At 29.0% G+C, this 25193-nt stretch overlaps 1 protein-coding gene across 2 annotated transcripts in view; it reads right to left on the bottom strand.

The window, feature by feature from the left end:
* LOC411919 (Wnt7 protein) overlaps positions 1-25193 on the bottom strand; it is a 181017-nt gene that overhangs the window by 138751 nt on the left and 17073 nt on the right. The window contains exon 1 of one of the 2 annotated variants that reach the window (XM_006557224.3): positions 14543-15970. The exons of the other annotated variant lie outside the window; for it this stretch is intronic. Coding sequence (XP_006557287.1) covers positions 14543-14619 — 77 coding nt within the window. The 5' untranslated portion in view covers positions 14620-15970. Of the gene's footprint in view, positions 1-14542; positions 15971-25193 lie in introns of those variants that run through there. 2 annotated transcript variants of the gene reach the window in all.

The raw sequence follows: 25193 nt of genomic DNA, 5'->3' as shown, positions 1-25193 counted from the left end.
TCAAGGGATACACCCGCTCGATTCGAGAGCGGTAATCGTTTAATTAGCACGTGTATTCTTCGAAGATTCTTATCGAGAAATCTTCTGAGAAAATTCGCGCCGCTTTCGTGAACGATGAGTCGAAAGTTTTTGCGGCCATCAGTCTCAAAAAGTCGAAGAAAGAAAAATAAAAGGAGAGAAAGAGAGAGAGAGAGAGAGAGAGAGAGAAAAAGATCGCAAGAGAAAGAAAGTGTTCTGCACAATGTTTCCACGATCTGGGCCTCAATTCGATGGAAAACAAGAAATTAATCCGGATGAATATTCGATTCGAAGATGGATATTACTCACGCATCACACTTTCACGTGTAATTAATATTTATGCGATCGACGCGAATAAGATTAATTAAAATTCGCGCGAAATGCTCGATGTTACTGTAAAGGGAAGGCAAGTTGATCAAGTTGCGAATTCATTAAACGTAACGATGATTAAAAGTCGCGTGACGTTGCCCGAGGCGTTCATTTCGCGAAAAACCGAAGGTGCTTCACTTTATTTTAAGTCGAACGTGAAATGTGGAAATAATATTTCATGTCGTAGAATGGTATTTAAAAGAGGTTTACTAACACACTTTGGAATTTGTCTCCATTAAAATTATTTAATATGTTTAAATAACTTTAATATGAATATGAATATTTAAAGTAAAATATATTTCTTGAGAAAATAGACGCACGAATGAGAGAAATGTGAAAGGTAGAATTAATTGAGGTGAGTAATTATCCATAATTTTCGATAATTTTAAAGATTGAAATTTTATTAAATATATATTCAATTTGCTACAAATGAGATCAGAAAATAATTCGAAAAATCAAGAATAAAAAAAATGTTTTGAATACTTTGTTTTTGAAAAAAACAATTTTGAATATTTATTAAATACATAGAATGAATGCTAATACAATTAGAAATAATGATTTTACATGAAAAAATGAACGAATGAAAATACAAGATAAATTTTTTCATTTGGAACTTTGTTTTCGAATTTAAAAGTTTTCAAATACTTCTCGATTAGATACAAATGAACGAACTTGATACGTATGAAAATAATAATAAAAATAATAAAAAATAGAAAAAAATAATAAGTAAAAAATATTTAGTAAATTTTTTTCATGAAAATTACTTTTTAAAAAAATTGAATTTGAAAATTCGCTATTTTTTGATTATATTTAATCTCAAATTTCATAAAAACAAGAACTTAATTTAAGCGATAATTTTTACTCTTTTATTTATTTTTACATATAAAATAATGATCTATTAAATAATTTTATTTTATTTAAAAAATGTTTGAAATTTATTTATTTGAAAATAGCCTTAAATGAAAAAAATTTGATTTTACACTTCCGACTTACTTTTTTATATATGAATTATCTTCTCTGTAGTTTTATTAAAACATATATAAACTTATTTGCATATAAAATTGAATAATTGATTCGAGGATTGATTCAATCCATATTAGAATATGTCAATCAGTGAATACATTAAATAGTCATTCATTAAATAGAAACATATATTATGGATTAAGTAGTTAACGAAATGATGGATTAGACAGTTACACACTTGCTCTACAAATTTTTAAATTCAATTATCTCAAAAATAAAAGTTTAAACAAATATAAAATATAATATATAATATAAAATAAAATATTTTAATTTATTTTATATTTTTTCTTTGTTCTTTTTTTATTGTTTACTATAAATTATATTTATGTATGCATTTGATTAACATTTAAATATATTTAAAGAAAGTCTGATATTGTAAGAATTAAGGAAAATAATAAAAATAATATATGTTCTTATAATAATTATAATATAATTCTACAAAATCTAGGAATAAATATCTTATTTAAAAGATATTTATTCCTCATTACAATTTCACAGCATCCGTTCATTTTTTTGTTTTCTTTATAATTAAATAGAATTATTAAATTAATTAAATCAATAGAATTCATTTTCTTCTTCTATTCATTTCTTGTATAAAAACTGTCGCATAAACGATTAGAAAAATAATGAAAAAGAACTTGTATAATTATAATTTATATAAAGTTTTACAAAATAAAAATAAATTTTATGCAAAAAATATTTGTTTTCATATATTAGCGATACAAGTAATCAGTGAATAAATTTTAATGAATCCTCCTTTAAAGTATCAGGAGAAACTCATAATAAGAAGCTGACGGAAACCTTGCATTCCATCTTTCGATCGCAGATAATAATATTCTTCCGGCAAAAGTCGCGCGCCCGTTCCTGACTAACTGCCATAGATGATGAAGACACGAATTCTACTACTGAAGCAAACTTACTGAATGGTATTACTACTCTTCACGGCGGGAGGGCCGAGTCAGGCTTACTTTACACCGTCAGATCTTAATTTAATGCTTGGAACCCGCTACGACATCGATGCCTCTCTTTCGACTCGTGTCCCACTGCGATCCGTTCCTTAGAAATCCAACAAGCTCAATGGCTGCCGGGGGTAGCTGTGAGTTATTTCATCATGCGTATATCGGATAAAGTAAATGTAATTCATGTTATGTTTTTTGCGTTCGTGCTATTAAAAAAATTTGGTATAAACGTAAGAAAAATAAGTCAACTAATTGGAATGATTTTAAATTAATGCAGGTATGCATGCGATTGTGAGAAGAGAAGAAGATGGTTATCTTCAGAAGCTAGATATAATTATACTGTCTGATCGTAACATTTCATATGTTCGTTGCTTAATTAAAAACTTACTAATTTTAAATGTGATTAAATACAAATCTTTTTTAATGAAAATTCTTATAACATATTTTTAATTATTAAGTAAATTTATAAATGATAATTTATAAATTTATAAATGAAATTTTTATAAATGATAATTTTGGAAATAAAGCATGTTCGTTTATATAGAAATTCTGTAACATAAAAATATAAACTCAAGAATGAAAAAAAAGGAACGCATAAAATGATATTCTTCTATTCACTTTAATTTCTTTGTCTATTATATGATAAGTTTTGCAAAATATCTTTTGAAGTAATAATTTTTTATTATAAATAGTTTGATAATTTTTTATAAGAAATAAATAATAATGTTTCATTCATTAACCATTCATTAATTAAAAGATACATAATTTCATTTAAAAAAACAACATTTGATCTTCATTGATGTTCTTCAAATACCTATTTAGAAAGAAATTAATAAAATCATGTTATATTCCCTTGTATACTATATAAATTTTATATGAAACATTTTTTTATAAAACAAATAATTTACAAGTTATTTGAAGTCATATTATTCATCTCATGTAAATTAATAATAATAATTTAATTGAATTAAATTAAATTAAATGACAAACAATAAATTAAATTTTAATTTAATAAGTGTCAAAAACACTATTGTTATTATTATTATCATTAAAATAATATTTAAAATAAATAAATAAAATATAAATTTAACAAAAAAATTCGATTTGTTAAATGTAGATTTAAGAGATGAAACTAAATATTAAAATCGGATAGAAAGAGTTCTCAGGAGAAACTTCCGGAGCGCATCACAATGTTCCTCTATACTTTCTAATAATATTTTATGACCCTGTAATTTTCAGAAACTAATTTTGATAATTGCTTAAAATTGCTCTTCGATATGCTCGCTAAAACTTTAAATAAGGGCCTAAGGGGATTATACTTATAATGGTTAAGCTTATGATATAATATTAACTACGAAATCATTTTAATATTCCAGCTGTTTACGATTATACTAAAATCAGTTACATGTGTTCCAAATTACATTTTAAATTTTATCTTGAATTTGATTTCAAATTTTTCTTTAAAGTTTTATAATTTTTCACAATTTAAAGTAAATATAATGACTGCAAATAAAATTCATTTCACAATATTTCATAAATAAATTAATATTTCATTTTTTAAAAAAATAAGAAAAAACAAAATAATAAAATTAATGAGAATTTTAATTTAAAAAAAATTAATAAATGGCAAATGAATATAATAAATAAAAAATATCATGTATCTATAAGAACAATGATACAATTTTAAATATTGAATTCAAAAATATTCAATTCCGTCAGTCAACAATTAAACATTAATCTTTATCATACTTTTCAATTTGTCAATTTAATATTTACTACTGAATGAATAATTACTATTCATAGTAGATAGAGAAAGTTAAATAGAGAAAAGAGAAAAAAATGAAATGCCACATGCAGAGTCATCACCTAAACAGAAAATCATTGGGATGGAAAATCATTAGGAAATTGTATAAATCTCCTCGCTGAACAAATCTCACTCGTATTATCACTTTTTCTTCTTCTTTTCCATCGATCGATCGAAATTCGTAATTGAGATGAATATCCACGCTTTCATTAACAATCTCGCGGCCAATTTAAAATCTTATTAATAGGCCTTGTAACCTCGGCGGATTATGATCGATCGACACGAACACGCCACGCTATTATTTCGGAAATTCTTACCAAGAGCCCCTCGTTAATTCGAAAGGTTTACGGTGGGTTGAAACACTCGTAATCGTCGGACATTGTGTCCCAAGAATGTGGTGAGAATTCCTCGCCCAGCTTGGAAATTGTCTCTTTGTATCTTTTTTTTTTTTTTTTTTTTTTTTTTTAATAAACTGTAATTGATCGAAAGACGTTTAATGAGAGATTTCTGCACAACGATCGGATTCGAATTTCAAGAGGAATTCCATGGAGACCGATGATTTCAGTATCAAATAATTATGTATAAGTTGCAAAGGTGTGAACAATAGGATAAAATTAAAAAAACCAAAATTGTATGATTTTTAATACAGAACTTTCATATTTGAAATATTTTAAAATATTTTAATATAATAAGTTTTATTAATCTAATTCTATTGTTCAAATTATATTCTCTATTTAGATTCTCATCAACAGTTTTTTATCACAACAATGAAAATAGAATTTAATTGAAATTAATGTTGGATAGATTAGATAAGTTAATATTGAAATGAAATCAAAAATTCTTAAGAAATTAGAAATTAGATGAGCGGTACAAAATTAAGTATTATACAATATATAAAATCGATAATCAATGGCATTAAAAAGGAAAAAAAATGAAATTAAAAATTATTTATAAGAATGCATAGTTTTTTATATTAAAAAATTTGTACAATTTGATATTTAAAAAAATATAAGATTCCTAACTTTTATAATAAAAATCATTTTCACACTATTATTCCAATTTTATTGTAAGTAAATAAAATTGTATTATTTTTTTAAAATTCATCAAGAAACATTTATTCTATTACCCGAAAATCCTTTTATCCAAATGGTTTTGTTTTCCTATTAATATTTGAATAATAGAGATTCTAATAAAAGAAATTTATGTAAAAAAATTTAGTTAAATTAAATTATATTAACAAAAGTTGTATTAGTAAGAAATTTGTTTGTAATTTTCTAATTTTAATATGCGAAAAATAATCTTGAAAATTAATTTTTGAAATGATTCAAAGCTCTGAGTCCTTATCACTTTAAACTTATTAAACTTTCTTTTAATTTTTTATTTTTATATTATAGAATTATTATTTTATATGATTAATTATAATATTTTTTTCCTTTTATGAATTTATTAATATTATAAAATAAATATATAAAATGATGTTTATGTATAAGTGAATAAATTAAAAATATTTATAAAATAATAATTTTCTTTAATTTATTTTAAATCTAAATTCTATTATCCACAATTATTACATAATAAAAAATATTATTTGCTAAAAAAAAATTATGAAATATTGAATAGAAATGTATAAAATTTAATTTAAAAAATATAAATAATAATTTTTAAGTGATTTACAACATTTCAAAAAATTTATTATTATTTTACTATTATTTAGTATAAAGCAAACTTTTTCACTAAATTAAAAATTAAAAATTATTTTATTCTCTAAAAATTATTATAATAAAATGTGAACAATTATTGCTCTAACACTTCATTATTACATAAATGTTTTGAATGCAATTTTTAATAAATAAGATCTGAGGATAAATTTGACTTATTTTCAGGAAATCGTAAAAATTCACGGAAGAAAATCCTATATTCTCATCATAAAATATTTCATCTATTAATCGTTAAATATTATTTACATATATCAAACGTGCCATATGAGTATAATTACTCGACCGTGCAAAAAAAAAAACAAGTAACATTCCAGCAATTCTCCCTTTCACGTGTTGCAATTTTGCAATGCATAGATCACGTTCATCAATCTCTTCATTCAATTGGTAATGATTGCATTATAAATATAAGAACATTTCGCTTTTTTACTTTTCTAATGATGCGTTAATTACTTTTACTAATTATACTGTACATCATAACTTTATAAATTTTATTTTTATTTTCTAATGAGTATCAATTATCTATCTTACTAAATTATTCTTTATACTTTTTAATAATTATTTGTATTTAAATTATTTTTCATATAATAAATACATATTGTTATTCCCATTGGATAATTTTATTTTTTGGTGGATAGTCATAAATTATTTATACTAATTATTTTTTACACTTTTTAACAATCATTTAAAATAATCTATACTTATTAAATTATTCTTTATACTTTTTAATAATTACTTGTATTTAAATTATTTTTTAATATAATAGATATATATTAATATTTTCATTAAATATTTTTATTTTTTAACGAATGTCTATCAATATGCTTATACTTAAATTATTTTTTATACTTCTTTTAACAATTATTTAAACAATCTTTTAATAATCTTTTAACAATTATTTAAATTATATTTAAATTATTCTTTACACAATATATGTTTATGAAGCACAATGAAAATTTTCTTCAGTTTATTTAAATTTGAAAATATTTGAATATTAATACACCAAAAGATTCAACAACAAAAATATAATTCCGATAACAGTCCCATTTTCAATCTTGTAAACATTGGAGAAAAAGATCTAAATATTTCGATTACAAAATAAATCTTACCGCTTCATCTACTTCCACCAGACTAACAATGCGTCTCGTATAACCCCCTCTGAAGAAACGGATCCTTTTGCGCGCGCACGCGCACGCACACATGTCGTGCAACCTAACTCTACAAATAAAATCGAATCCAAAAGATATAGCAGAACGATGTTGCCCAGTGGAGAGATACAAAAGGTGAATCGAAGTCAATAACAGGGGGAGACTCATAAAGTTACACGAACTTCATCTCAGACATTCTGCATTCTAAGAATGGAATTCCTTATAACTCTATATGCTTTTATTTTCTTACAATTGTGAATATTGTGATTATATAATAAATATAATAAGTATGAGAAAAAAAGAAAATCAAAAAAAGAAATTAAAATATCTATACAAATATGATGACAATGAATTTCTTACAAATATATTTTCTAGATATACATATATTTACAATATATATTTAACATTTTTATTTAAATTTAACATTTTTTATTTAAAATTTTTTAAGTAAATTCAAAAATCTTAAAAGTGAAATTAATTTATTATAAAAATTTATTATAAAAAATTTATTATGATCTAAAAAAAATTGATTAAATTTTAAATTTTTTGATTTTTAGTTAGAAAATAAAATTTTAATATTTAATTTTAGTTTCTCTTAGAATGCTAGATAGGAAATTTTAACAATTATTCAAATCTATATGAGAAATGACTTTATTAAAGTTCCTTATTTTTCAAAATATTTACAAATAATCAATTTATTTCTTTATAAAAAAAGCAATAAAATTTTCTTGATTATCTGAAATAGAAGAAAGACAATACACAATTGTGGAATAATTAATCAATGAAATTTTACTTGTAATAAATTATAAAAATGAAAATTTTATTATTTAATGTTAAATAACACATTTGAATAAACTCAAAACTTTAAATCTTAAAATTAAAACTTTTTAAGATTTAGTTATGAAATTATATTCAATCTGTTTCTGAATTTATTATTGTTATAATATATTTAACAACAAAATTTCATAATTTTTTTAAATTCTAAATCGTTTAATTATCTCATTAAATAATATATGATTTTCATTAAATAACGATACGACTTGTAACTTATCAATTTATTAATATTATTATTTAGTAAATTATTGTACAATAATACTATTCGATATAATATAAAATTGAATTGCTTAATGCTCGAAAGACTCAAAATTGCAACAATACAACGTGGCAAAATTCATTCATATCAAAATTATACGTTAGATGTGCATCATGATTTAATCCATAATAAAATGCATAAATATTGTTTTCATCGTTTCGTCTAAAATGAATATTCCAAATGATTACTGAACATATCTCTACTTTTGATGAATTGCAAACATGATTCATCCGTAGTAAAGCAACAGTGACAAGTTTAAACCTGTCCAGAAACAAGTATACAGCCATTCAGATTCCAATCTGTCTTTATTCTGACACTCATTTATTTCATTTACCGACATTTTACAAACTACTAACTAGAAATGAATTCAATCATTAACCTTTAGAGAGAAAGAATGGTCAGAAAGATATCTCGAACCTTGAACTTTATATATATATATAAAATTATAAATTGTATTACAAATTGAATGATTTTATAGATATAGTTTTCAGAAATTAGTCGATCTATATTTAGATTATAATTGACTATAATTAAAATCAATTAATACAATACAAGTACTATCATCGTTATCATTGAAATACAACTTGACAATAATCGATTGGCCATCGAGATACGGTGTTTTTATCGATTATATTTCAGTCTTAAAACATACATATACATTTATACACCTTATGTATATACATATAATGTATCAATATAATATTATATATTATATATAAGTATTATATATAATATGCAAATATGTATATGAATTTATATATATCATGTGTCTAATATATTTATAAGATAAAAAAATAGATTCTGAATATTTGTTTTAAAACAAATATAAAAATTAATATAAAATATTGATCAAAATTTATTCATTAAGTTATAAGCAATTTAATTTTGCATTAAATGAAGCGAAATGGAATTCAAATTTCATTTATTTATAAATAGATTTATATGATGTATATACATTTATGAAAAATTTGAATACACAAAAATCTATAGAATGCACATAATATAGAAAAATTAAAGGAATAAAATAAATTTTTATTTAAGCTTCATTTCTTAATGTTCATAAAAATTTTATTTTGCATAAATTTCCTTATTCTACTTATAACTTAATAAATAAATTTCAATCGATATTTTGTATTGATCTTCTAGACTTGACCCTTCAAAGATATGTCACGAAAAGTATATTAACACTTTGCATACAGCATATGAGTCAGATTTGAAAAAAATTTATTGCCTCATGTTACGTGCGTGTCGTTCCTCTAAAAGTTGAACTCGTGTGAATATTCTAGTTTTTATCTTTTTTTATCTTTCACATGGATGAATCATCCGTGATGCATATCCAAAGTGAAAAATTTAAATTCGCCTCTTAATACATAGATATCACGTAAAAGCGATCGTCGTAAATGATTGGAATCTATGTGCGTGTCTTTATATAAGATTATACAAAATCGTGGCAAAGGTATTCCATCAACCGTCAATGATAATTATCTCTTAATAATTTAATAACGGCAATTTACGCGACTTTGTGAGCCGGTTTCATGCCCAGCGAAAAAACTCGGCTACTTCTATTACGACCTTATTACGACTACTATAAAAATGAAAAGTAATTTTCAACCGAATGAAAATATTTTGATTGACACCGCCTTCGTCGATCGATATCTATAATCCGATAATAATATTATAAATATTAATGCAATCTATAAATGCAATCTATAAAAAAAGTTGATCGATAAAATGAGAGATAGAATGGAAACGTAATAAGAAACGTGTAATTAATTAAGTGAAGAAAGATGATGTAGTGTACATGGAATTTTGTGTCATATTTTCATATTTTAATGTATATTGTTTGGGACGATGAATGTTGATGCGATGTCGTGAATTCGGTATGAGTGGTTTAAAAATAAAGCAGTCGCTCGCTTGGGAAGAGAATTTAGAGGAATTTTTGGTAGTTGTACGATGGAATGTGGTTTAGACGCATGAATAGCTGGAATACATACGACCTTAATTGTGAAGTGAAAGATTGTGAATTGAGGATTTATTCTTTTGTGCGAATAATTTTTTAGTTGAAATATGTAATATAATTTAAAAAATTTGCATCAATATTAATTATTCTTAAATATAATTCTAAAAATAATTCTTAAAACAATAATACACATATAATATAATCTTCCAATAGAATAATTTTTAAAATCATAATAGAATGAATTTTTACTTGAGATTTTTTGTTCAAAAATATTTTTAAAAAATCTTAAAAAGTTAGATTTAAAAATTGATTAAGGTACTCATAAACTAATTTACAGTGATTTTTTCAATTTCCAGACTTTTATGCAATTTTAAATTATGTTTATAATATTTAAAAAAATATTTCCACAATTAGAAAAAATAATATTTTTGAAATTCTTTTAATTAGTTAAAAAAAAAACATTTAAAATATTTGCGCAAAGTTGCGAATTTAAAAAAAAAAGATAAATTTTATATCATAAAATTCCTTTCTCCTTACTAATTTACGAAACTGCATTTAAGAATGTCAGAATGACTTTTAAAATCTTGTGGTCGCAAAGATTTACAGCTAAATCGTCGCCAAGCATGCAACGTTACGCGTAGATTTCGCCGTATATAATACTTTGTAAAATGTCGGTAAAATTAATACACACAGGTGAGGAACACGTGTAAACGTCAGAAGGATGCGCCCAAGAAGACCGTAATTCAATGCATGATTTTCAAGGAGCTGTCTGAATTTATCATACGCGTAAGAACACTGGGCCGTGCATCAAACTTCATAGCACAGGTGTGAAAGTTTGACAAGGTGTGACGGGTCCGCAGCACGTGTCGATACGATGAGCAGAGCTTGCCTCGCGTTACATTTGCCTCTAGATGCAACCCTTCGCATGGCCTTGATGCTTTCTTTCATTTTTCATTTTTTTCTATACGAATGGCATTTCGTTTATATATATATATATTTATTATATATTCGCGAGGAAAAATTGTAGCTTCGATTGCTAAAGGAATTGTTTACAGAATCTTTTTGATTTAATTAACTGATTATAATTTTAAATTAAAATTGTTTCAAAATATAATTGTTATAAGAATAATGAAAAATAAATTTCAATGTTATTGATATGAATATTATTATTTCTTATTTTAAAATCTGGATATAGAATAAACGATTTAATTGTATCTTTCGTCAATTATTAATGAATTAATAAATGTTTTGAAAATTAGTTTTAAAAAAATGAAGCAATTAAATTATTATATTTTTAAGATAAAAATTTAATTTTTGTTTAGATATATAAATTATTGCAATAATATTTTTTTAATACAAAAAATATTTGATAAATATACAAATATTATTTTGTTTTAAAATATAATTAATTATTTAAAAATTTTTAAAGCACGAGAAAAATGTTGTGATCTTGTCTGAAATTTTAAATAATAAAAAAATACATTTAATTACAATATATTAATTTTGTCTATAATCTTCATGAATTTCTATATGAAATATTGACAGTATAATTATCTTTCATACAAAGAGTGAATTTTGACTTTCATTGAATTGACTTTTAATAATAATTTTTAATAACATTAACATAACTTTTTATAATGATTTTTATATAAAAGGAATAATCCGTAATAAATTGAATAAAGTACTTAATATTTTTCGTATTTATATGATATTGAAATATTTAATTAAAGAGTATAAAATTAAAATTTTAATATATTAATAAAAGATTATAAATACTATTCTATAAATATACTATTATATTTCATTCTTAATAGATTTATAGTTATTTGTTCTATTATATTATTATTTATTTATAATTCAAATTTTTGAAAATAATGATATATTCTGTTCATTTATCTTCATACAATTAATGTCAGAAAAAACAAAAAAGTCTTAAAAATATTTCGAAATTTTCGCAATAAGTACTTTAATAAGTATTTAAATACAATAAATATACAAGATTATTAAAAACAATAATAAAAATTGCCTTACTATAATTCCTATTAATCTACTTTCTTTTATCAAAGAAAATAGAAAATTTATAATATATTATAGGAAAGATTTTTAATTCACGTATATTTAACGAAAATTATCGAAAAAAGAATAAAAATTTCAACCTTTTCTTCCCATTTTGTCAAAGAAAATAAAAAGATAGAAATATTTCAAAATATCCGCTTAGTTCAAATACACGAACATCATCGAAAAATAAACTTGGTTTTACCACAATCCTTGTCAACTTTTCTTTCTTTATGTGTCGAAGAAAGTAACAAACCTAGAAGACAGTTTAAAAAAGACCCGAGAACTCTGATCTATCTCCATGGATGGTAGACATAGATCGCAATTATCGAAAAAAAAAAAGAAAAAAGAAAAAGACTAAAACACCAACAAACTGCTCTTCCCGGGAAAATCAAAGGAAACAGAAAGGCTTATAAAAGGACTTTAAGATCTATCTCGCTTCACGTACCTCTAACCAGCACCAGAATTACCGAAAACAACAGTAAATTTCACCTAGAACGCTCGACCAGCCTTCACGCTTCGTCAGTGTCGGTGCGAGAAAAAGAATAAAGGGGGAAAGGAAAGAAAGGAAAAAGGAAGGTTTATCGAGCGTACTCCCGTAGCGGGTCGGCCGATTTTTACAACAGCCTCCGGGGATAGGTCGTTTACCCTTATCTCAGGTTGGATCTACCGGTGAAGTGCGAACGATTGAGTCTCTGCGACGAAACCGAATCTCGATCGAGGTGGTCCCTTCGTCGTTCCGGATCCCTTCGAGGCCCCAAACGCGATCACCTCGCTTCGCTGGGCCCCGTTGCGTGTCGGCGGTGGTTCTCTTTTCCTACTGTCGTTGTCTTCTCTCTCTTTCTCTCTCTGTTTCTCTTTCTCTCGTGGAAAAAAAAAGAGGGGACACGCCTTTGTGAATATTGTCAGCCGACCAACATAGAAAGCTACTTTACAAATAACCTATAGTGGACCCTATCTTCTCTACTTTGTTATTGAAGAGAGGAATGGGGTACGTGTCGCGCAGACAGTGAAGCACAATATGAATGCAATGATAAAGTTGCAAATTTTTTTTTTTTCTTTTCTTTTCATTCTTCTGCGGAGAATGAGTGTAGAGACGCAACACGCGGCGCTAGGGTGTTAATGCAAGTTAACGAACTACGTGACGGGTGATGATGGGTAGAGGGCACGTTCGATGGAAATTTTAGAATGGTAGTTTTTACGATTTATTTGATTTTGAAATTCATGTATGAACGATATGTCAAGACGTATTTATAGTTTATATTATAGAAAAACTTATTACATTGTTGAAAATTTTGATTTTGAAATTTCGTGTGTATGTAAATCGCGATAGATTATGTATGGAGCAATTTCTTTGGATGTGTGATCAATCGTTCAAAATTTCGCCATTTTTTATTTTTAAATACAATCTTATCTAAAAATACTTTTCGCAACAAAGCAATAAAGCGTTAAAGGAAAAAAAAAATATTTTATCATTAAAAATTTTGCTTTCCATATCATTGTTTATTGCATACCATTATATTTGCTTGCATACCATTATGTTTAAAAAAGCTGAAACTATTTTCATTTTTGATTCATTTCCTTAAAGTAATATTCTGCTAAAAAAAATTGCGATATAATTATATTTTAAATATTTACAAAATTTTATTAGAAATAAGACAATTTTATTTAAATAAAATTAAATTTTTATGATGTAATATATAAATATTTTTGTAACTGACTATATATAATTAATCAGTTTGTCAATATAAAATATTAAAAACATAAAAATAATAAAACATATAACAAGAATTAAAAATAAAAATAGAAATATTTTTGCGAAATTTTTTTAAAAATTTGTAAAAATATTTTTATAATCATCCAGTTACTATTTCATAGATTCATCATAGATCCATATTTTAAAACACATGAGAAAAAATTTAATCAATAAAATTTAATTATAAATAAAATTGATAAAAGTTGACGAATTACTTAAATAAAATTGTCCGAAGCTTTTTCATAAAATAAACAAAAATATCAACAATTATCTGCAGGAAACATTAAATGCGATTAAGATTATCAAGTTAAAATTATCAATTCTTATTTTCGATATTCATATCTTATCAAATCAATATTAATCTTTATTAAATAAATATTCGTATAAAATCATTAACGATTTTCGTCAAATGAACAGTGACAATAAATATCAAGTCACTTTTTTCTGTTTAATTCACATTAACTTATAAAATAAAGTTAAATAAATAATATATATTGATGATTTACTTGCAAATTATAATTTATAAGTTATTATATTGATCCAACACCGATAACTAAATTAATTATTATTATTAATTGGAAATTTCGAAATTTCCAGATTTAATTGGATGCTAAAACGTTTCAATGAACGAAGATATCTTACCTCGTTTGTCGTGGTCCCTGGATCTGCCCAAGAATGAGAAGGGCTATCGCGGTTGCCGCGATGTCACCACAACGCATCTCTTACATCACAATCCCCTTGTTTATTGAATTCATAAAACGGATGCACACGGGACGGGAATTTTACGCTTCCGCAGTCAGACAACCGGATGCAGATCGGATGTTTGTCGTTTCAGTGGCATAACACGCGTTTCACGGTCCTCTCGCACGGCATTGCACGATTTCTCGCACGAAACTCTTTCACGCTCGTATACAAACACGATCTACCTCGAACGAATTCTGGTCCCCCTTTTTTTTTTTCTTTTTAATATTTCGACGAAATTGTTTGTCATAAAAGTTCAACTCGAACGAATGATTTTTATCACATCAATTACGTATTTCGTAACACAATATATAGTTCCTTTTAAAGATACTTGCTTTTTCAACCCTCTTCCATACAAATTAATAACAATAATTGCAAAACGTTATAAGCGCATAACCAATAAAAATTGCAAAAATCGTTCGTAATATTCATACAGCGATCATCTGTAAAATATCTCTTATTAGCCGAACGGCAACAACTCGAACAGCAATCTTCGTTCCATCGACGAGGAGCCTCGTTAAAGTCACCGCTCACGGTGTTTCATCTGAGAGCTGTAGAGACAAAGCGGCACACTGCTGACAGGCGCAAACTATGGAGCCAACATTTGGACAGTGTAAAGTGTTTGCGCCGATTAACTGGTCCAGCGAGAATGTTTGCAATCGCCAAATACTCGAGAATGGTCCGTTCGAGGCGGTGACTAAGCGCGAACAACCGCGTTGATGTGTCTATACCGGGTAGAAATCGCTCGTTGATTCCACTCCTCTCTTTCGACAAACTTCCATCAGCTTCCTCGATCCACGCTTTCACTCTTGATTTCCACCTATGATGAGTCGTCCTCGTCGATTTTTCATTCCTCTAAATCGCAATCGCGATGCAATCATCCGCATCACGGATGACATTAAGAAAGATCAGATCGAGAGGATGAGTCGATTCTTCTAACGTCTCGTGAACGTTTAACGTTTGCTACGCAGTTTGCCGGATCATTAGAGGACCGTCGTTAATTAAAAAAAGCCAGGCAAGCCAAGTATGATCATCTACGCGAGAACGTTTTATAGCCGAGCTTTCTGCCCGATCGCAGATATCAAGCTCACGCGACGTATTATTGGCGTGGAATCGCTCACGCGAGGATATCGTCTTATTGTCCCGATCTGGCTAACAATTCCGTGATGTGGACTTATCGATCGGCTCATCATAGCCGCGTTAAAAGTCCGTAGAGATCGCACGGGACTACAGGGAGAGCGTGATCGATCGATCGTTCATTCGTTTCGTTTCGTTTCGTTTCGTTTCGCGTACACGCGGTGCACGTAGGAAGAGGAGAAGGAGAAGAAGAAGGAGAAGAAGAAGAAGAAAAAGAGGAGGAGGAAGAAGAAGGAGAAGAAGCAGAAGAAGAAGAAGAAGAAAAAGCAGAAGAAGAAGAAGAAGAAGAAGAATCAGTGGATGAAGACGAAGATGAAGGAAACGTTCGTTTCTCCGTACGGTTGCCCGCGTTCTTTTTCTCTTTCCATCGGGGCCACGAACACTCCTCTCCTCCTCTGTTCGGCTAACTTAACGAAGAGGAATTCCTTTTCAACGAGTACCCCTCCCGTGCTACCGGTTCTTATTGTCCCACTCCGCTTCTTTATTCTTCCCTTTTGTCAGTTTTTTTCAACTTATAGCTGGCCCGCAAAAATGTTGTCGCGGTTCTCGGCGTGACACGCCTTATTTCAACCACGGAAATTTGTATGCCACGGTTCCACCGAACCAACTTGCCACCTGGTTCCACGCCACGGTGAATGCCACCAGGGATATCTTAAACCACGTCCCACAAAGTAAGCAGCCTGTTCCGCGAATCGAACGATCCGATATACCGTGTCAAGATCGGTGGTGGACTAACAACAGCATCGTTCACCTGCCAGTCTTGGCGATAATTCGTATGCGTATCTGATCTCCTCTCCACTTTTTGCTCGGATTATCGCCGTTGTAATTAAAATTTCATGATCGATTTACTCTGTCCACCAATCGGACACTTGAACGGGACAGGTGTAAGGGTTGTCGCCTCCTATCTCGAAGATCCAGTTCTACTTCTTCGACGATGCAACTGATCTTACAGCTCGTTAGTCATCCGAGATCGCTCGAGCGCAAGAAACATTCTTGCGAAGCTTGTCGCTTCCGAGCAGATGACTTCAATTCTTTCGATCGTCGAATGCAATCGCTACGTACGGAAATTCCGAATACAAAAGATAACGTCTCGTTCACTTGTACCTACCGATCTCATCGGATTTTCTTCTCGAATTGTCGTCGAGGTCACACGTTCGTTCGATACCGATATTGCGAGAAGGATTTAAAGGATCTTGTCCAATGTTCGATGTGCAACCGATTTAAATCGCGATCGACGAGGAACGATAGCCCCGAGTTGCGGCGCGGAACTGGAGCAAAGGGTAACTGTGCAAGGTGTGCGCGGTGCAACCCGGTGTTCAAGGTAACCATAAGGCGACCACCACCATCAGACACGCGGAGTGACAAGCACCACCACCACCACGACGGCCGACACCACCACCACGACCACCACCAGCACCTCCACCACCGCCACCACCACCACCACCGCCGCCGCCGCCACCACCACCACCTCCACCACCACCACCACCACCACCACCACCACTACCACCACTATCAGCACCAACAGCAGCCAGCAGTAGCAGCAGCAGAGTCATCGAGGAGTACACCGTGGTCAGGAAAGGTAGGAGAGCACCGATGGCAGGTCTGAGGGGTTAGCCGGCATGGGGAGTTGGACGGGTACACCGCGTGCACATGGGAATTTGAACGAGCGGGCAGAAAGTAAAGCGCGTTCGGTCGAGAGGAGGGCCCGCGATGGACTGGCCTCGCCAACCCAAGTCCTCCTACCTTTGGGATCAGGTCCCAGCCTCTACGATGTTACCTCTACGATCCTACCTCGGCCGCCGTCGCTCTCTTTCGCGCTCTTTTTCTCTCTCGCTCCATCTCCCCCTCTGTCATTCTTTCCTTCTTTCTCTATCTCCGTCCCGGCTCCCTCTTTTTCTCGTCCCCCCGTGTTTCTCCTTCTTCGTTCTTTTCTACGTCCTGCTGCTACACGTCCGGCTTTCTCTGTTTCTCTCCTCCGCTCTCTCTTACTTTCCTCCCTCTTGATACACGCTGTCACGCTCTTTCTTCTCTCCCTCCCCCCCTCTATCTCTCTCTCTCTTTCTCCTTCTCTTTCTACCTCTACCTCTCCGTCTTCCTCTTTTTCTCTGCCCCCCTTTAATCTTGCTCCCTCTCATTCCGACCCTGTTTCAGCGGCCGTTCTCGCGGTCGTTTCGCCCGTACCCTCGCATTGCTTTACTTTCAGAGTTACCTGTTGCCCAATGCACCGAACCCGACTGACCGTACGTCTATATTCGCCGACCGCGTCATGGATCCGCCGCCGCCGCCGCCACCGCGTCAATTTCGCTCTTGCTACCGTCTCGCCGCAACCGCGTTCCTCCGCAACGCGACGGTGAAACGGTCGCGACCTTTCCACTCGGGTATTCCAGTTTTCGCCGCGGTGTCGTCTTTCTTTTTTGCGGTTTCGCAGGCTTGTTGAACATCAAAAAAGACGGACGGAGGATGAGAATCGTCGTTCGCTGGGTGTTTCCCGATCCGGGCCATCGAAAGAGTCAGTTCGGAGACAAAAGAGGATTCTTCGCAGGTTCTTCTAAGGTTTTGACATTGATTTTCATACCATTTGAAGAATTGGACTCGATATTCTCGTGTCGGATTATAATTAATGCTTGCGGAGAATATTTTTATAGTTTTATATTACATTGGCACAATTTTGCGAAACATCGAAGTTAATTAATAAAGTTTGTATTATAATGAAATCTTGCTTTTTTAGATTGATTATAGATTAATGACTTTTTGATATATTTTTCTGAACATTCAAATTACAAGTTTCTTTTTTTAATGTTAAGTTCTGCGTTGTTACTCTTTTTTTTGTATTTCATATCATTATCATTTCATGTCTCTTAAAAATTGTTTCTGCTGCTAATGAATGTTTATACATGAAATACTATTTAAAAAAACATCATTATTGTTATTTCGTTGCTCTTAAATTTACCTTTAATTTTTTCAATAGTTACATCGTTAATCATAAATTTCAAGACATTTTATTATTGCATTTTTAGTGCAATTTATATCTCAGTTCGATATATTGTTCAAATTTCATTAATTAGAATACATTAGACATGAATTTGTCTTCTTTTACCATTAAAATTGTTTGAATAATTTTTAAAAATTATTAATATAAAATAAAAGTATGAATATTATTAGTGTAAACTAATTAAGCAATAAGATTTATAATGAACGAAATGAATGATGGAATTGTAAAATTTGGATTGGTATATATTTTTAAGATTTAAAATAAATTAATAATTATATAAAGAAATAGATTATTTTTATTTATTAACGAGTTCTTTTTCTGACCAATATATATTAAATTTTTCGATTAACGATACATTTCAAATTTCAGAATAACAATTTCTATAATTTTATTTTTAATTTGAAAGATCCAGATAACTTTTCTTATTAGAAATTCATATTCTTTTATAGGACACTTAGTTATGTCGTATTTGTCTCGAACGTGATTAAAACAATGATGCTGAGATTGATTCAGATAAATTCTACGAAGTGTTACAAGGTATTCATTCACCATACATCATGTTGCTGCTAACCCACAATGCTAAGTATGAATGAGTTATAATTCATTGTAGATATTAAATCAATGAATTTCTAAACGGTTTTCCTTTTTATACATTTAACATTCTTTTCCTTAAACTCATTAAGCATATAGAAACATTTGGATTGAATCAAAGTTGTATAAATATTTCATACATTTCTTGAGTCATTTTTTATCCATTCATTAATTCAAACATAAATTTCTCAGATTTTTCGATAAAATTTTATTCTATTATAATTTCACAAATAAAAAAGTGAAAATATATATAATTATTTGATAACAATATCTCTTATAAAAACATGAAAATAAAAACAAAAATACCTATATGATAACAAAGAAAAAGAAGAATTTTGAAAAAAGAAATAAAAAATTACATTTTTAATTTAATAACGATATAGCTTATTGAAATATTTTATTAAATGCAAAATGTAATTATAACAAATTCTAGTAAAATAATAAAAATAACAAATTTCTAAATTTTATTAATAAAAATATTAATATTTACAATTATTATATTTTTGATTTATTTTTAAAATAATTTAAAAAATAAAAAATATTTAAAAATAAATATATACATCATATATATGTATATATATCTATGCTATCCTTTAGAAACTATAATTTTGAAATATCTAGTACGAGGCCGAAGATTTTAAAATTCTGCAGAACTCGCTCAAAGGCTTAAAACAATGATTTTTAAGCGTAGAGACAATACTGCGACGGGAACGGTGCACGAACAATACGATTTCGTAGTCTCACGTTATTCAGATAGGAAACAAATACAATGTCGAATGAATCAGTAGCCCAGCATTGGAATTACGCGGTGCTCCTAGCTCGACTCCATTTATCTTTACGCACGTTCACGTGAACTCGCGCGCCGAGGTATATCCTAGTGTAAAATGCAAATATATGTAGCGTTCCGTTTTAGATCTCCTATCGGCTTATTTATTACTTATTTCGCTTGCCGCTGTCCAATACAGTATGCCGGAACTTATTAATCTGAACGGATGTCTGTATTCGAGATGTGTACCGTGAATTTCCGATACTCTTTTCTTACGGACACGTCGACGTATCGTTGCTGTTATGCAATGCGCATATTCGAGTAACGTTGCCGAGAATACGAGATAAATTATTGAAAATATAAAACGTGTATTGGAAATTATTCATAAGCAACGTACATATAGAATTAAGGAGAACATAAATTTTGAATAAATATCATTTTTCTGGACTTTTTATATCTATTTTTGTCTAATTGTATTGTTCAAATCTAATTGCAAAGATATGTTCGATTTTCAGTTCTGTTATTGTTTTTGTTTTTTTAAAACATTAATGATACGTATTTTTCATGTTATCTTTTAACAACATGAATAAATATGTTTCATTTTTTTAAATATTAATTTTATAATTGAATATAATATATAATGTATACAATTAATAAATAAATTTAATCATATTCCAAATGAAATCATGAATTCTGATATACTATTAAAAAAAAAAATTGAATAGTTTATTTATAATAAGAACACGAGAGACTTAATATAATACTAAAATAATAAGTATATGATATAGTATAATTATAGTATATGATATTTTGTAGAATTAAAATATAAATAAATTTATATAGTAAAATTACTAATAATTTATCTACAAATACTATTCAGCATATAATTGAATAATACGATATATTACATCTTCTACATGCTATCATAGTTAAATATTTAAGCTTGTTTTAAATAAACTAATAATAAAGTAATAAATAAAATAAAAATTCACAATCTAATGATTAATAATATATTACATTTCCAAAAATTTATCTTACAAAGTTCATTTAGAAATTATTTAACGATGATATAAATCATACAAGACACATATGTAATTTAAGATAATTTAAAATTGATTAAAATTACAACACGTATTATTAAATACGCGATATTTTAAATTTACATCATTAATATTCAAGCCAAAGAAGAACTTGTTCATTTATTTTTTTATTATCAAACTTGAACAAACGTTTGGCAATCATACATACAGCAAAAATCAAGAACAGATTATGTCACCGTGCTGTCGTCATTTTTCCACCCCCTACACGCTCGAATCGACTCGCGGCTTACCGTTGTGCAACCAGTCAGAATGACCGATATAACGTATCCCCGCGTGAATTTTCGATCGTATCGTATGCGCGGTCATGATTCATTTCGTGGGTGGATCGGTCGATCTACTCGTTCGACGTGATGTACGAGGGGTGTGCCCCGGCTCTCGATCTTGAACAGTGAACGTCCGCGTAGCTGAAAACGGCCGAGCTATTCGCTTGGATGGGGCGATCTCTCCGCGATCAGGATCGGCAACACGATCTTATCCACCTTCGACGCGTCGTATATTTTCTCGGAACGATGAAGAACGACGAATGATTAACGCAAGCCTCCAAAATTGCCTGCTATTAACCCTCGAACGGTGGATTGGCCTAAGATCCTCTCCAAAAGAGGGGGAGGAAAAAAAAAATAATACCTAGTATCTAGAAGAGATTGAAGGTTTACCTACATAGTGTATATATACGATTATATATACGAATCTAGGAACTTAAGTCATTGTGCCTGAGTTATTGGCTTTCTCAAAGGAATCCTCGGGCTCGGAGATATTTCTTGCGGCAGGAGATGTTTATTACTGAATAGGTAGGCATTTGTTAATTTCGTAGCTGGATACGAGGCTTGATATTTTACGTGATTTTCTTGTAAATAAGGTATCTGATAGATATCAGCATTAATTATATCGATACAGAAGCGAAGATAATAATTTTTCCTATTTTAGTAAATAATGGAGTATTGAAAATATCTTTTTGTTTTTTTTTTTTATATGTTTAATTAATTTCTTTTTTCCTCTTCGTTTCATCACCATTGATTTGTTATTTATGTGCAACATACTATATTTATTATTTATTGCCATTACGATTATTAAATTTTTTTCGATTAAATCATTTTTTTGTTCTGTTATTTCTTTTAAAATTGGGAAATTTTATAACAAAGGAAAAATACGTTAGCGAAAGTAATAATCTAAAAATATTTCACTTTTTTAAAATTATTGCAGATTTTTAATTAGATATATATTTTTTTATAATTTTGAATCAAGATTTATAATAAAAAAAAAAAAAAAGAAATAGTTAAATCTTTTTTTAATTTCTTTCAACTTTCTCTGTCAACTTAAACAACATACTGTTCGTGCGAATTGCAATAAACTTCTTGTTAACAAATTACCCAATATCTGCCCACAAGAAATGTCATAAACTCTCACGAGTCGTACCTCGCACTAAATAAACATATCCTCGACTAACGACCATGACGATCAATCACACAACGCGTTAAAAGACAAGAAACGTTCGTTATTGAGTAAAAAGCGATTAATGATAAATAAGTTATAGAGAAACCGAATCAAGAGAAACGTGAAAGGGGTCTGGGGAAGTCTATCGTGCGCGAGGAAAATCAGTGATTTGAACGCTTGGTGAGGAAACGATTTACGCCACGCATCTTCGTGCTTAATTTGATTGAACTCGCCGTGTTCGAACTGGTGAGCAATAAAATCTCGGTTAAGTAATAGAGGCACGATCCAGTTCGAGTAATAAACTTTTTCCACGGGGCGTAATCGGATTCTGTAATTTTTTTTCACGGCGAATCGCGCGCTCGTAAAGCGGCATTGCTATTACGAAATTATTTTTCGACGAGACTCACGTCCATTTATTCGAACAGAAATGGTCGTCAGGTAACACAGGTTAGGCATTTAACAATTTATACGATCTTTCTATAAATATTACTATTTATAGTTCAGTAGTAAAACTATAATTTAATATCTGATCGAATCATTCTTTATTTTTATTATCTTAGGTATGTATAGACATGTATAACGAGCGTAGAAAATATAGTAAAATATCGATTATCCGAAATATTCGATTAGATATATGTGACTAACGATTTTAAGATATAATTAATCTAATTATAACTTTATGATTTTAACTATTTTACGATTTAATTTAAATATTTCTAAGATATCAAACAAATATAGATATTTTTTAGAATAAGAAAAAATTTATATTTGAGAAGTTCATTTTAACGAATATTTTTATTTCTCTTATATTCCTTAATTTATATTAAAATTTGTCATTGTTTATTAATTTATTAATTTTTTTTTAAATAAAATTTTTATCTATTTTATTCTACTAAAATAATCTATCATCATAATTTACATAATTTAAAATATCTTTTTTCGTTTTTTCGTTCAACTCAATTCCTAATAATTTTCCGTTATTAAGAAATATCTCAATTGATTAAAAGGCAAAAGAAAATCAGCAAAATTTAGAAGCGAATATATTTCTTCATTTGAAAAGAAATGTTATAAAAATTGAAAAATCGAACATTTCCTTAATTTACGTGGAATTCTAGATATTACTCAATCCAAAAAACGAGATTTCTTTACGAGCTTTACGAGCAATCAAGAAAAATTACAACTCTTAACTCAACTTCATCTTTCTTGATAGATTTAGATAAAATTTTTTCACGCCAGTCTCAGAAATTCCACACATCTTAAACACCTAACTCCTATATCGGATATGCCATAAAAATAAAACTTTTTCCAACACCTTTCATTCTCAGATCATTTCTAAATCCATTCCCCTCGAAACACTCCCCCTTTTCAGGATACGCATTTTCATAATTCATCCCACTCTATGCATCCCTCGTGATATAAAACGCCCATCCCAATATTTTAATCCATTGAATCCACAGTGGAGTGGAAACGTAAACGATAATTTCGATCGATAGAAGGGCGAAGGTATAACGAAAGAAGGGCGATAATTTTTATGCTTAACAATCAGGTGAAGCCCCGTGACGCTTCGTCATGATATTAAAAATTGATCGGCTATGACTGTAGGCAATTTTCTCTCGGTTATAGTCAAGGGACACGCGAGACACGCGGAGAATTTTGATTCGAAGGGCTTCCCTCTGATTTTTTTTCGAGGAAGCAAGCGTGCCTCGTGCACCACAGCCCCTCGGCGAATTCAATTAATTGTATATCATTACTGAGTAATTGTACCCGCCATGTGTCCTCGACTCGACTAAGGGGGCCAATTGTCTTTCCGTGAACATAGACATATTCCAAGGAATAATTATCTAACGCTTGATTATCCTTTGAAATTCGGCGAATATAGAAAAATGAGTAGATTTGGAAATAGGGAAATAGATATGTGGGTAAATGATATAAACTTGAAATGTTCTTTTTTGCCATGTGATTAGAAATGTAATTGGAAGGCTAGACCGGAGACAGTAATGGAGGCGAATATAACAATGTAAATACTCATATATCAAAGTACGAAATGAGTAATATAACTATTTACATAATTTAAAAATTAGTATTTTAGTATTTTATGAAAAAAATGTCGAAAAAGATTTATTAGAAATAATTTAATATTATTAGATAGTTTTTTTGTAAGTGGGCATTTGAAGAATTTGTTTTTTTTCAATGGAATCATATATTTTTTTATAAATTAATCTATAAATTATTATTCTCTAAACTAGAAATTCATAATGAAAAATTATTATTTTAGAAGATATTTTAACTTGAATTTTTTAACATTTATCATATGAAAGAAAAAAAAAACATGCAAACAGATAATTTCATACTTTCTTCATCAATATAATCGACGTTTATTTATTATTTTTGTAAACATATTTTAATAACTGATGTCCAAAATAAAAAAAAATTATTTCTTTATAAATTTTAGATAGAGTTGAAATATTTCGATCTCATTTCAAATCCATGGTATGTAAAAATAAAATTATAATGATTGAAGTTACAATAACAGAT

This window comes from Apis mellifera, linkage group LG5 (assembly GCF_003254395.2).
Source record: "Apis mellifera strain DH4 linkage group LG5, Amel_HAv3.1, whole genome shotgun sequence".
Lineage (NCBI taxonomy): Eukaryota > Metazoa > Arthropoda > Insecta > Hymenoptera > Apidae > Apis > Apis mellifera.
The sequence above is the reverse complement of the archived record's forward strand: the minus strand, read 5'-3'. Positions and strand labels throughout refer to the sequence as shown.